Source organism: Furipterus horrens, unplaced genomic scaffold (assembly GCF_987537825.1).
Source record: "Furipterus horrens unplaced genomic scaffold, mFurHor1.1.pri manual_scaffold_2, whole genome shotgun sequence".
Taxonomy (NCBI): Eukaryota; Metazoa; Chordata; class Mammalia; order Chiroptera; family Furipteridae; genus Furipterus; species Furipterus horrens.
In genome coordinates this window covers 144,784,557-144,799,692 of record NW_028327172.1, presented here as the reverse complement: position 1 = coordinate 144,799,692, position 15,136 = coordinate 144,784,557, and the positions used below count along the sequence as shown (strand labels likewise).

Below are 15,136 nucleotides of genomic sequence, written 5' to 3'. Positions count from 1 at the left end.
AATTATAAGTATGTGGTTTTTGAAATCGACCTGCATCCGACAATGACTTATTTCTTACTGTGGTCACATCTTGCTCATGCAAAATGTCCTATGTCCTATAGTTTTTACTAAGAAGCCCTTGGTTGGTCTCTAAAAGCCTCCAACATCCAAAATGAAGTGTGACGATTACTAATAGGGGAGTCCTGTTCTTAAGACACAGCAGTCAAAGTGCAGCTAGTTCCTTAACTTCATAGATGCACACTTTTCTCTATCTGACCTCTTCCCACCTTCAGTTTCCTAGAAATCAGGTACGGAATCACTGCTCGAACGCTCGGCCGGCGAATCCTTATAATTCTACCATGACTCTCAATTGCATCTCTTAGCAAACTCAGACTGATCATGGGCTTTCATGTACTTCGACCAATTAGTCTCCTCTTCCTACGGCAGAATGGTAGAGCTGCCACATTTAGCAAATACAAATTCAGTTAAATTTGAATTTCAGATAGCCAATAAGTAATTTTTTAGCAGTAAGTATATCTCATACAGTATGTACTGATGCTAAAAAGTTATTTGTTGTTTACTTGAAATTCAGTTTTACCTGGGTGTCCTTTATTTTATCTAACAACCCTAAGCATGAACCTACTACTTTATAAATAAAGCAGTAGTCACTCTTCCTACCAATATTTCTATCTTTTTTTTTTTTTTTTTTTTGATACTTCTACACATCTTCCACAGGGTCTTTTGAGTACAGCTCATGTCAGGCCTATGATTCCCTCATTTTATTTTCCTTTCCTCACCTTTCCAAACTTTTAATTCTTCTTCTCTTTTTACTTAACATGAGGCCTACACTTCACAGGCACTGGGGCTGTTAATGGGCCTTCACCCCTGCAGTCCTCATGACAATGTGCCAGGCACCACAGTGGAGGCTAGGGGTAAAAAGTGAAATCCAGTTATCACTTGGTCATTAAAGCAACTGGCAGTGAAGACACTGACATATGTCCTTTAACTTTTTTTTCCAAAGCTAGAAAAAATGTTCCCAGATTCTTCCTAACTGTATATGGGCTCTCTTATTTCTGATCCCTTTTAACATTTCAAGGGTTCGCACAGGGAAGTGCATGTAAAGTCACACAACCAGGTAAGACTGAGGAAAGCGTGAAATGCAGTAAGTCAGTTGTTCAGCACTTATCACCTACTTACCAGAGGATGGAGGTGTAGATTTTCTGGAACTAGGTACTATGTCACCCAAACTGGATGATGAATTTCCTCCTGATTTACTGGAGTAAAGCAAAAATTTATATTAAATCTGACACTTACTTCAGATAGTAAAACATTTGTATTGCTCAATAAACACGATTACTCATTGTGTTTTTATGGAATCTTAGATCTGTCTTCCCTACAAGGAGGCAAACAGTAATTTCCTAGTGGAGATTCCTGGTATTGCAGGCAGCCACGTTATAGTCTCTCTTCCAAATTCAAGGTTTAATTTTAAACGGCCCTGGGGGAATGGAAGGGAATTCAGGTAATTTCGGCAGCCCTCAAATTCTCTACCAGGATCACAGGTAGATAACAGCAGAGATTTCCCTTGCTTCTTTTATCTTAGAGACTCTCTGAAGAGAGAAACTTATTGTTTCCTTTTTATTTGGTTCCTGCTCAATGTCTTAGCTTGATTATTTTTGGTATACTAAGATTGAAAGGACTCCAATTGTCATGAGCGATCTATATAAGAAAAACAGCAATATAAAAACTTGCTAACCTTTAAAAGGCACACGAAGGAACATGACAAACAGTGTTATATGTATCACTGAACCCTTCAATCGTATCTAGAACGTTTCTCAAGCCTGGTTAATGTGGAGGATTCAACTTGCTTAATTTAGGGATGATCTGAAGGGTATATACTTCAGAACTACCAAATTCTAAAATTTTATATAAGACACAGTTCTGTGTCTTAAAAGGTTTGGAGTTAACATGACAACAACAGCATTTATGTGTTCACCAGTGTAGCAGCACACTAAATAACATATTACTAAATGGCCCCCTCACAAATGAAGATGGAAAGGAATATCTTAAAAGAGGGACATGAAATTTCAGGAGGACGGTTTTATTGCCTGAAGTTTATTATCATAGCCCAGCCAGGGTCTGGTTGAAATAATTTGCTACACAGAGTGTCTATGTATCAAAAGGCAGTAGTTACTTATGTAAACAATTATACAAAAATGAAAGTTCCACTAAAATAACAGTAGCAGCTTGAATTTTATCACTACTAAACTGGGATTTTAATGCATAAAACAAACATCAAAAATTTTAAGCAACTATCATAAGGCCTCTACGTATTTTTCAGGTTCTTAAAAGATACTTTAACAAGAACAGCAGGCAATATATAAAATAAATAAAAAGTGGTATTTATAGCATCAGTCTCCAGTAGTTACACAATACCCATTACCAGGCCAAAAACATTTTCTTCCAGAATTTTTCTTTTCTAAAGTACCAAGTCTAATTTCAGTTCACACATGGGTTTGTTTCACATTCTCTTTGAACTTTAATTAAAGTCAAAGTATTATTTGAATTGTATAAAATTGCGACAAACATTGTAATCAAAATGTTCAGAATGCAAATTTGTTCTTAATTTGATATTCTATTTCAATGCCACCTTTCTTGAGCAGTTCTGCAATTCTGCTACCTCTGATTTCAGTCAATTTTTACAATTTATGTATGAGTTTTAAAATACTGCTGAATTCCAATTATGTTCTCAAAACAAGACTCTATTTAAAATTTTAGAAGACAAATATAAAAACCTCTGAAAGGAAGTAAAAATATTTTCGCATATTTAGGCAAAAGCTTAGGTAAAGAGACATGACAAAAAAAATAATCAAGAAAATATATATGGTTATAGGAAAGGTAACCCAGTTCCCCAGACTAAGTTGTGAGGTGTTGGACTCCCCCAATGCAGAGACAGTATAGAACTTCAAAAGGAAAAATATGCAAGAACAAATAATGTATCTAATATAGTTAATAATAACAGCTGGCAATAATGATAATTTGTTGTGTGCTTGCTATGTCAGGTCTTGTTCTGCATGATTCACAGAGAGCGTGGTAGTCCATCCAACGTCAGGCTACAGTCAATTCATCCTGATTCTACCACTTTCTAGTTGTGTGACCTTGGTCAAGTTCCCTACCTTTTCTTGGCCTGTTTCCTCATTTGAGAAGTTGAGGCCCTAATACACACACCGTTCCCACAGGTACTTGCAGGGCTGAGCCAATGTCTAACACTAGGCCCGGGTGCCCAGGTGGGAGGCCGAGTAAACTGGGCTTCCTTAACTATTTTTTTTTTTTTGCAAAAGCTTATCTCTTCTCATTCCTTCAGAAGTTTTTCTTTCTCAGTTCGTATATGAAGGAGAAAAAGATACATAAATCTGTTTCTGCAAAAGCCTATTCCAAATTTTCTGCAATGCATTCTACAACAGTATTCCTAAGACATAAACCAAGAAACATTTGTATAAAATAACTTATGTATATGCATTAAAAAAAAATCCCCATGCCACCATCCAGATTTACAGTGCATGTTAACATTGTAAAGACTCTTGAAAAATCCTAAAGTAACTTTTTATTGTCCTGAATTCATTTGACCATGCAATCCTTCTCTCAAGTGACTAGACAGGAACACTCTGGAAAATGCTGAATGCTCCTTAACAAACTAAACCCAAAACAAAACGTCCCTCGGCTGAGATACCTTCAAATAAAGTATGTACAGTTCTACAAAACTGGTAATAGCAATGTCTGTGCCCCAGGAAAATGAAGCTTTTCCAAATTACAAGATTTTATTAATTAGTATTAGGATACCATTATCAATATAGAAAATAGAAAAATATACATGAAAACCACTAGAACACTAGAGATGGAACAAATAATATCAGATCGTCAGCATCCCACAGGTAAAATGCACATGCTTTGTTTATCTCCACACCTCTATGTTTTTTATGACTAAATGCATCTCACAATCTGAGGGCCCCAAATAGCCCAAATATTAATAAAAATCAAATATAGGGTAGAGGTCTCAAGAAAGAAAGGGATCCATCTGAACTAACAGAACCCGACAGTGATGAAATACAAGTTAGAGAAGATGGATATTTCACACCAAAAAGCATCTTCCATTTTACTTGTTGTGGACTCTTGAAAAAAAAAATTCTTGCCAACACTAAAACATTATCATTGACAAAGGATCTGCATCTTTATATAAACAAAATATAAGTTAGAGAAAACAGGAACCTAGTTATTCACACCAAATAAAAGGCTTGTCCGTATCCCATTCTTTCACAGAGGGAAGAAGCATGCCAGGTTCTGGACTTGGCTGCATAGGGTTTAATTTCAAATTCACTCCATCTGAGGAACCCTTCTAGTGATTCTTTCAGTGTGAGGCAAACCACTGCCAGAATGCTAGCAAGGGTTATTCAGTCTCGGCCTATTACATAACTCATTTAATTGCTATCTGCAAAGGCACTTTTAACTGGTTTCATATTGAGTTTCCCTTTAAGTGCTTAGCAGTAGGGAGAACTGAACATTGAGTTTCTCAAGTGAAAATGAAACCTCATGGGTCACAAGGGCTGCTCTCTGCAGTGATGCCTAGGACTGTCATCTCTAAAATATCTCCTGCCACACCAGGCAGCTGTAGACACAGACTCATCACCAAGTTTGCTCAGTGCCAGAATATTTTCAGTGGAAGATTAGGACTTGAGAATTTCCTCTGCATTGAAGCCTGAATTTAATATTTTATGACCTTAGCTACTTTCATTAATGATAATAATTAATTTGATTTTCTCCCCAATTGAATGAAAACGAGATGCAGGGATGGACTGTTTAAGTTGCAAGACTTATGATACTATTAATAAGCCCTATCACCCGTCCATTTGATAACATGTCATAAAGATTGTGGAATACAGCAAACAGCAGCACGTGAATGATTGTGTAATCTGAACTTCTCCACAAACACTTGATGTTCTCATACCTGGAGTAGAATTTCCCTTGCTTGGCTCTCTGTTCATGCTGTAGCCTCATATTTTCTAGTTTCACTGGGCTTGGGATGAATCCGATTTCACAGCCTTCTTTAACCAATCGTCCTATCCACCAGTCATTGTTAAATTTCTAAACACAAAATCAGAATTGTGAAGATCAGTGCATAGAAGTTCAAATCCTCAAATCGTTTTTTTCCACATTCACTGATTTCAGTGGAGAGAATTGTTACATCAATTACAATGAACTGTGCTTCACCTATCACAATTCAAAAAACCCTTAGATTCATGGAATAAGCATATAAAAGCGAAGTATTTTTAGTTAAAGTGAATAATTTGGCTAAGAACTAAGACTGGTCTGAATTCCAGCACAGCTGCTGCTGTCAACTGTGAGAAGGTTAAATTCTCCTTGCTCAAAAATTAACTGCCCTTCCTAATGAGAGACCATTAAGAACCAGAGAGTGTTTGCATCAGAGCAAAATTTACCTTCGTGCAAACATGTCTACAATTAGCATGGTATGGTATTCATAGATGACTTCTCTATTTCTGCTCATGTTGAAGATTTCTCTCTCATGGATGAACTATTTATCCTAAACCTTTATGGTGTGGTTTGATTTCCCTCAACTAAATTGTATTTTTAAAGTCTGTCCTTAAACATTTCAAAGAAGAATATCCATTCTGGTTTCTTATTCCTTCATGGTAGAAGGAGATTCTTTTCTGAGCATCAGCCATCTGGAGGAGACCCTGGGCTAATCTTTTTTCCTGAAATAAAGTCAGATTCCAGGCACATCATCACTTTTGAAAACTTTCTATACTTTCCTCCTAGCCAATATTTCACATCTCTTTTTAAACATTAATGAAGTGGGAGACTCTAAATTCTCTAGGCTCTTTTAATAGGTAGTCATCACCTCCTTTGCCGATAGCCTTTAGTGCAGTGAATAGTTACATTTACGTAGGCTTCCTAGGACATATCATCCCCTAGACTCCAACTGCAGGTTCCTGAAAGTCTAGGGAAACATCACGCTCACATACAGAGAACTCATCAGGCAGGGAGAATGTCTGGCCATTTAATACAGTATTCTGCACAGTGTGCATTTGACAAATGTTAACTTGAAATAAACCTGCATTAAGGTTGAATTTGTCTAACTGACAGATCTGAGTCGTCGTTAACTGGAAAGTGTTGACTTTTGGCATAGAGGAAAGGAATTTTCTTGCCATCTATTTCATGCCTTCTTGGCTTCAACTCCTCCCACTCTCCCTTCTACTGTGGAAATCGATCATCAAGGAGGATAGGGCACTAGTGGCTTAGACATTGTCAGCAGAGAGGAGAGGTCATGAATTCTAGACATTCTTATTAAACCATCACCAGATAGTTAAACTTGAGATATGAGGGAAAACAACACACAGTCAAGGTTAAAAATTTAAATTAAAAGTATAGGTTAAGCAAAAAAAGGGATCATCTCCTCCAGTAGTTCCAATTTCTGGGTCACAGAGCCCAGGGGAGCCTTGAAGTGATCACAAGCGGCCTGCAAAAGCTTTCTTATTTATAAAGGTTATGTAGAGAGGCACCAATTTCGTGTGTATGTTATACAACTGCAGCTCTATGCAATGATATTTCACAGCAATAAGAAATAAATGATGTTGTAAGGCAAAAAAAAAATCATGCTGACAGGAATTCAAATTATTTTCCTTACTTCCTTAACATGCAGAAAATCTTTTGCTTCAAATGAGATGGCCATGCCTGGCACCGGAACATCATCTTCATGGGCGGCACTGTAGCTGACATTTGTCCGAACTGCAAATGCGACGGGCTTTGTCTAAGGAGGGAAAAAAGGGGAAAAAAATAAGAAACAAGTGCTCCTGCCCTTCCCCCCCCTAAAATACAAACATACACTGAATAACTGTTATAACCATTATTGTTTCTTCCACTTTAGTTTTTATCACTAAAATGCTTATTAGTATTCAATACACATGGTATCTCTGAGTTCTCAGCTACATACCATGCATTTTCGAACTAGAATAAGGCCAGTGTTCCTGCAGCGCTTCAAGTAATGAGGGTGAAGATGAACAACTGAAATACGCTTATAAGTTGACAGTATGTCCCAACTGGGAATCAGGAAGCGCACACAGAGATAAAATGCCCAGTTCCTTGGTCTCAGTGAAAAAGACTTAGTAATGGCCACTCCCCTCCAAAACAGCTTCTTTAATTAATAACGAATGACATAATTCCAAAAGGTACGTTTTGGATGAAAACAGAACCACTGATTATATTTGCTGTTTGAGATGGAGATGTAGGCAATACTTGTTTATCTACAAGGTGAAAAAAATAGGTAAGCTCCCAAAACAGTGAAAAGAGGTATTGTTCTAACTGGAACTGTGTTTGTTTCGCATTATGGCAAATGGACTTCTTCTAAGCAGTTTCTCCCTACCCAGCTGGAGTTGTTTAGGAGGACAAGGGAGAATTGGAATGGAGAACCTGCCTTCATTTCCAAATTTTCCACAGTTAACCCACTCTACCTGACTGCTCTTTGGGTTGAGGACTGGGCTGAGAGCTATGAAGTTACTCAGATCCATCTGCAGAATGCAGGTGGGAAAAGAGGACCAAGTTCTGGTAATGGGCATAATATGCATGAAATGATTTTTAAATGTTTGAAATCCAATTCTTGGTACTCTTTATGATTTTTAATGATATAAGAGGTGTTATTCCTCATATGGAAATATGGGCTTTAAAAAAGAGTTGCTCGTAGTCCTACAGTGAAACACACTTCTTCATAGCATGATGATGTTTCCATTTGTACATGAAAAATTTAAAAATAGAGATTTTATTCCCATAGCCACACTCCTTATATATTTAATATTAATCCAGTTTGTAAAGTATTATAGCACTTTTCATGGAATAAGACTTCCTTATTTTATTATTTACATAATTACTCCAATTGGCCATCCTTTTTTTCACATTAAGATTAATAATTTTTTCCACTATGATTAGTATTCTGTTTTGAAAAACTGTTGCACAAAAATCCCTTTTCTACTTAGAATTCCTTCCTTGGGATAGATTCCCAGATGTAGCATGAATACGTCATGATTTATCAATACCTTTTTAAATTCTAGTCCGAACGAGGTTCAAAGGGCTGCACTATTTTGAACTTAACCAGCAGTAGATGATGGTGCCCTTTTCAATAGTATGGAGTCTTAATCAGACTCAGTTTTACTGATAGAAATAAGATTTTCATGAGTAGATCTATCCATTATTAAGGAGAGCTCTGATCATAAAAATATAGATACAAGATCTTTTTTATGCTACCATGATCTTTCATTTCTCTTAGGGCCTTTCATCCCTTGTAGGATACAGAGATAAAGTGTGACATATTTTTTTTTACATAAGGCTGGAAGACAGAAATATTAAGTGTACAACTCTATGGAGGAGACCATGGAAAGTTTCATGTCTTTTATGCAACGATCAACTTTTCAAACATTGGGGTAGCAGGAAGAGGGGACACTGGAAAAAAAAAAAAAAGAAAAACAAAGAGGCAATGAAAGTTAACCTGTCATAACAGATACTACAGATAGTAGTTGTATTTTCTCAGATTAAGACCAGTTCAGAATGTGCCTCCTTCCTTGGTTCACCCTCCTATAACCAACATGCTACCATTAGATGTGGAGTTTATACAGGTATCACCTTTATAGAACTTATAGGTAGGAAAGGAGAACCACAGAACCCCATCTCTCCATATCTGTACTTCAGAAACCATTTCTAAAATTAGAATGGACAACAGTCAAAGTGGAGGGGAAAAAAAATAGGTAGCCAAAATAAGAGAGCTTATCAGCTTGAGAGAAAGACCGCAGGATACTAACAAAAGGGACCAAATGACAATATCATTTTTAACTCACTTCAGCTCTATCTACCTCAAGCAGTGTGCATATAACATGGAAGATATTTTCCACATCAACCCATTCACGTGGGTTAAAAGAACACGGGACTGTGAATGGGACTGATTTAAATGTGATTCTGCTGTTCACTAGGTGAATGGCCTGGGCATGTTCCTTACTCTCATGAACATGTTGGCTCATGGCTCAAATGAGAGTAATTACACTAACCTGGCAGGGTTGTAATGAGATTACAAAAAATGCAGGTCACAAAGCTAGGTTAGTGTTTGGTATAGCAAGAGAGCTCAATGAATGGGCAGTTGTTATATACCAAAAATAAATGCTACACAGTAATACATATTTCCCTATACTCCCTCATCTGTTAAGGCCCTGCACAAAAGATTTCCTCTGTGACCTTTCACTGAAACTCTCCTCAGACCAAACTAATTACCACAGTTTAGGATCTGCCATAGGACACATGCTGAATATTATACAATACAAATATTTTCAAGATGTTTTTCTCTATTGAGTATTCTTTCCCATTCTTTAAGATTGAGAATATGGTAAGGTTTACCCATAATCATTTTCCCCCATGTCCTATTTCTTTAATTTTGATTTTCTTTGATCATCCTCAGATATGGAGGGTTTTCTGGGGTGTGTGTGTGGGGAATAGTCAACTAGAAGTTCCAATGGAACCTCCCTTAAGGAATCTTTGAGGTTTTGTCCCGTGTAACCATTTTTTGTCAGACGTATCCTGCTTTACATTGACACCTTCATTTTGGGCCTATTCACAGTATGGTCAATGGCCTCACAGGACTTTCCCTCTCCTCGCTCCGGCCTCTCCCCTGGAGCCCACTCAGATCCTCACTCTCATCAGGGAGCCTGCCACACTGTCAGGTTTCCAGCATCAATCACCTTGGTCTCTGGGCCCTGGGACATGGACTACTCATCCACTTCACTCTCACATCCATTGTAGCAATTTGTGACTTATCACTGATTCTTGGGGCTCTTCTGTCTCTAGGCCAGTGGCCATTTACTCTGTTTTTTGCTCCCTAAGGTAAAGCAAAGTCCTGAGAAGAATGAACAAACAGGAGCCCAGAAACGGTGGCCCTACAGAGGCCTGACAGGAACATCAGGACAGAGTGGACTGTGGTGACAGACTGAGCTCTAAGACATGCTAGGACACAAGAGGTGTTCTGGGCCTTGCGGGAAACAAAGCCCATTCAGGCCCCAGCACCAAAAATAGCAGCGAGCTTTGAGAAGTGGGTCTGCCCAGGTCGCAGGTTCCCCTTCAAGTTGTCCATGGCCTACTGTCTAACTCCAGGGCCTCCCAGGTTTGTCTGAAAGGCTTGGTCATAGCTGGAGGGGAAGAAAAGTCAGAAAGCATATGTATAAAAATGGCTCACAGCCTGCAGTAGGGTCCTATCATGACTGACCATTATGGAATGGTACTTAAATCCAAATTCAGATTTAGACTTAGATTCATCCCATGCTACAGAATCATTAGGATTAAAGGTAATTGTGAGACTATAGGATTCTTAATTCCACTTTCTTTCCACCCTTTTAACATCAGGCTAGTGCCATAGCCCGTATCATCTGTTTCTGTTGTCTCCTTCCACCTGGATTCCAGGCTAATTTGTTTTGTGGCTGCGGAGAGCTGGGTGCATGATGTAGATGTATTCTGTTCCACCTGTCTTTACTGTTCACTCTCTTGAGTCAAGGTGAAAGGAACTGATCAAGTCCTTAACCTTTTTTGATACTTCCCATCAACACAGGCTACAGAGTGTGAGGGTACTTCATAGCTTCCTTTTGCCACACAGAATTAAAGTTTTCCATATTTCAGCTTATGGACTAAACCTGAACAGATTCTCAGAATAAATCAATAGGTACCATTTTGTATAAGAGTAGCATCTTGTTATCCAGACAATTATGCAACAGTGCTTTAAAAACACTAAGCCTGTGTCATTTCACCACAGGACCTCCAGTCTGCTTTCAGTTAATATTTCTGAAGAAAGGAATGAGTAAGTGACACAGATGTAAAGGAAATCATGTTCTCTTCCAGGTCCTTCTTCATCTTGTACATGGCGCAACTTACAATTATAAAAGCTACCACTTTGGGATGTCTGCAAGGTGCCGAGCAGCATGCTATGTATTATGCAGACTATCGCATTTAAGTTAATTCCAGCAACAACCCTTTTTCGCAGATGAGGAAACTGAGGCCCAAAATGTTCTTCTGGGCCATACGTAATGGAGGTGGTATTCAAACCCAACTCTCTCACTCCAAAGCCAGAGTTCCTTCTGCCCTCAGTACTAGACTGCCCTTCATTCCAAGAGGTACATTGATGGCAATTCTAGAGCACTTAGATATTTGTGTGACGTTTTAAATACTTGAAAGTTATATTTCACAAAGTCCTCACAAATTTAAACAGTTAGGCTTGAGTTTGCCCTGTAGTCCAATTTGCCCCCCCCCTTTTAATACAAAACACTGAATGAGTAGTTTTATGTGTTAGAATGATGGGCATTCATTATAAAGACATGCATTTCTGCATCTTGGCACTTAAATCAATATGTGGCCCGATAGTTCAATAACAATGTCAAAACACGATTCTTGTTTATTTGTATATGACTTTTCTTTCTTCATATCCCTTTCCCACAGCATAGAAAGCTCTATTTCATGCAAAGAAAACTGAGATGTTAAAATATGTATACGTGGTTTCATGGCTTCCAAGCGCCACAAAGGACACCGTGTGGAGAGATCTGATAGCCACAATTTCTATGGTTCTAAAAGCATGAGAAAGCACAGAAAGTTCCTTATAGAAAACGATGCATACACTAATGTAAAGGATTTTAACTAGCCTTAAAGTTATTCTGGGAGCATTCTAACTTTGCAAGTTTATTACTTTGGAGAAGATTCCTTTTCTGTGTCCTTCTATAGCAGCTGTTGCTGCATCAGCTCTTTGTAGCATCACTACGGTTCTTTGGCCTCAACAGTGGCTGCTCAGGGAGTTTTACTCAGTTAACAGCTCTTAGGGTGGACTTCTTTTGATGGGTGATTGCATTTAATTATCAATATGACAGAATGCTGCCAAAGATCCATACCTTCTGGGTTCACCACCTCCCTCCAGCACCACTACAGAATGTCCTAACAACCCAGAAGGGTGGCCCAGCGACAACCACTCAATCCTCCCGAACTTTCCTCCTCCTAGATGTTTTTACTCTGACTCCTGGCCTCTAAGCCATCTCTTAATGCCCTTAATCATGCTGCCATATGCTCTACTCTGCTTAGAGACTAATGCCTGGGACTAACAGACACACATGGGGAGCTAATTGGGCAGGTCCAGAGGGATATTTGTGGATAGTTCTGAGACCACAGGATTTGCTTTTTCTCACAATCAAAGGGTACTCCATTAGTGCCACAAGGGCCAGCCCTGTGGAAGCCACCAGGCTCCTGTTGGAGATACATGTGAGTTAACAGCAGAAGCAATTTTTATTTTCTCACAGTCCTCTAGAATTGTTAGACCAAAGGCTATCAGAAAACAATTATTGTTTTGGATCCAGCAATTCCACTTCTGGGAATCTATTCAAAAGAAACAAAAACTATGTTGAAAAAATATCTTGGGCCCCTGTATTCATAGTAGCATTATTCACTGTAGCTAAGACATGAAAACAACCTAAGTTCCCATCAATGGATGAACGGATGAAGAATTTATAGCCACAATGGAATATTATTCAGCTATAATAAAGAAGGACATTCTACCACCTGTGATAATATGAAGGACCTTGAGGGCATTATGCCAAGTGAGATAAGTCATACAGAGAAAGAAAAATACTGCATGATCTCAAAAAACAAAACAATACAAAAACTCTTTTGTTGTGAAGTAAAAGTAAAATAAATCGTCACAAATTCATGGCACTATCTCTGGCTCTCTTCCCAGACAGAGACTTAATGAGTTAATAGTGATACTAATTTTAAAAGATACAACAAAATGTTCACCTTCAGTTTATTAAAATGTGCTAGTGATAGAACACCTACTGATAAAAAGGAAAATGAAATTCATTCAAAGGAGAAATATAAACTTCTGATCATGGTTAATATATTACTTGAATTTTCATACATTGAGTTTTGCATTATTAACTGCAAAGACACATTTCACCATGCTAAATAGGAAAGTATGTTCTTCCATTTTCATTCTGAAACCATCAATAGCTAATAATATAAAGGAAAAACCCACAGTCTGTTTTAATATCTATAATTGATTTGTCTTAAATTTTAACTACTTCCTATTTGCAATATTTTAAAAAGAAATTTAAAGGAAGTGTGACACAGTTTCCTATCATAAGAGACTACAGAAAAGAGAGCTTAAACAATCTAATCAGTTTTTGGATCCATTTTCTTGCGGTACATAATAATTCCCAGTGAAACCTGCTATACTCTTCTATAATTTTAAATACTCCAGTGGGAGTATATCCATTGTGTCTTATGTAGGAAATACCCAGGAACCCAAGAGATGGTGATGTTCTTTCAGAAATAAGATCACAGCTATCTGCTTTATTACATAGTAATATTTTAGTTGCCAGTTATCTTCTCTGATTAGTACTTCTCAGATCATTTTGCTACTTTCAGTGATAATCAAAAATACTCCCAATATACAATGAAAATCTTTGACTCTATTTATTCCTTATATTGATACAAAAGAGTCTACAATATGTTGTAAAAATTCTTGCTTTGTGTTTTGCAAATCATTCAACTTTTAAAAATATCTTTGGGACCTGGACGGTCAAGATGGTAATGTAGGCAGACATGGCTCTCTTCTTCACACAACCACATCATAACATCATAATTACAACTAAAATATAGAGCAACCATCACTCACAACCATCAGAACCATCAGAAATAGAGTTGAATGGAAGTCTGACAACTCAGAATTAAAGAAACCCCATCCATAGAGACAGGTAGGAGGGGTGCAGATGCAGAATGGGCGGGTCTCCCACCCATATGTGGTGGATAAAAATTCAGGATGGATATTTCAGGAGCGAGGAGTCCCAGCCTCACACCAGGCCCCCTAGCACAGGATTCCAGTGTCAGGAAGATAAGTCCCCACAACTTCTGGTTGTAAAAACAAGCAGGAATTGAGTCGATAAAAGAAACTGCTGAAGCCCCAAGCAGCTCCTCTTAAAGAACCCACACATGGACTCACCTACTCAGACTCACTCCCTCTGAGCTCCAGCATCAGGGTAGCAGCTTGAAAGGCACCAGTGGTATAAAGGGAGGAACTGAAGTGTCTGGGATGAAGGTGAGCAGAGGCCATTGTCTCTTTTCTGAACCCTCCCCCAATAGAACTGGCAACTGGTGCCATATCTGAGACTCCATCAACCTGGCTAACACTGTTTGATCTGCCTTGGAGATCCCCAGAGACTCTGCCCCATCCAACTTATGGGCCCACCCAAAATACTTTTCATATGAATGGCTGGTCTTGGCTCATGCTTCACAACTTCCTAAATCTTATCGAACAAACAATAGCTGGCCTCAGTGAGCACCGGGCTTGGCACTACCAGCAGCCAGCTTAGATTAATAGCTTGGCTTCAACAGGGAATCTCCAAGCCCAGCACAAGTAGCAGCCATCTCAGACTGCTTTATAGCTCAGGGAGAATGCCCTGGGCAAAACACAGGTGGGGGCTGACCTTGGCCTGTACCACCCAGGAAACGCCAGAGCCTGCGCACCCAGTAGAAAGCTACAGCCCATGTCAGAGCACCAGCACCTGGCCCCTGCACAGCTGATGGTCCGCAGAGGGCAGAGGTAGGTGGTAAGTGGTCATAGCCAGTTCTTGCCGCTGACTGGCCTGGGTAAATCCCTCCCATTGATGTTCCAACAACAACCAAGGCTCTACTACAAGATGAAGGTGTACTCAACCCACACAAAGGGTGCGCCTTGAGTACCCAGCTTGGGTAATAGGGGAGGCTGTGCCTCTGAACCCTACAGGACACCTACTAAATTAGGCCACACAACAAAGATACGGAATCATAGCAGCTCTACCTAATACATAGAAACAAACACAAGGAAGCTGCCAAAATGAGGGGACAAAAAAAAAAAACATGGCCCAAATGAAAGAACAGATCAAAACTCCAGAAAAAGAGCCAAACAAAATGGAGATAAGCAATTTGTCAGATGCAGAATTCACAACATTGGTTATTAGGATGCTCAAGGAACTTAGTAAGGGCCTCAGCAGCATAAAAAAGATACAGTCAGAAACAAAGGATACAGTAATTGAAATAAAGAACGATTTAT

General features: G+C 38.8%; 1 protein-coding gene across 3 annotated transcripts in view; it reads right to left on the bottom strand.

Moving 5' to 3' along the window:
- The window catches only part of CACNB2 (calcium voltage-gated channel auxiliary subunit beta 2), a 345,404-nt gene that overhangs the window by 36,732 nt on the left and 293,536 nt on the right, over positions 1-15,136 (bottom strand). For all 3 annotated transcript variants that reach the window (XM_090266571.1, XM_090266573.1, XM_090266572.1), the window contains 3 exons: positions 6,677-6,799; positions 4,979-5,115; positions 1,177-1,253 (listed from right to left, as the gene is read on the bottom strand). In XM_090266571.1, coding sequence (XP_090122697.1) covers positions 1,177-1,253; positions 4,979-5,115; positions 6,677-6,799 — 337 coding nt within the window. The remainder of the gene's footprint in view (positions 1-1,176; positions 1,254-4,978; positions 5,116-6,676; positions 6,800-15,136) is intronic.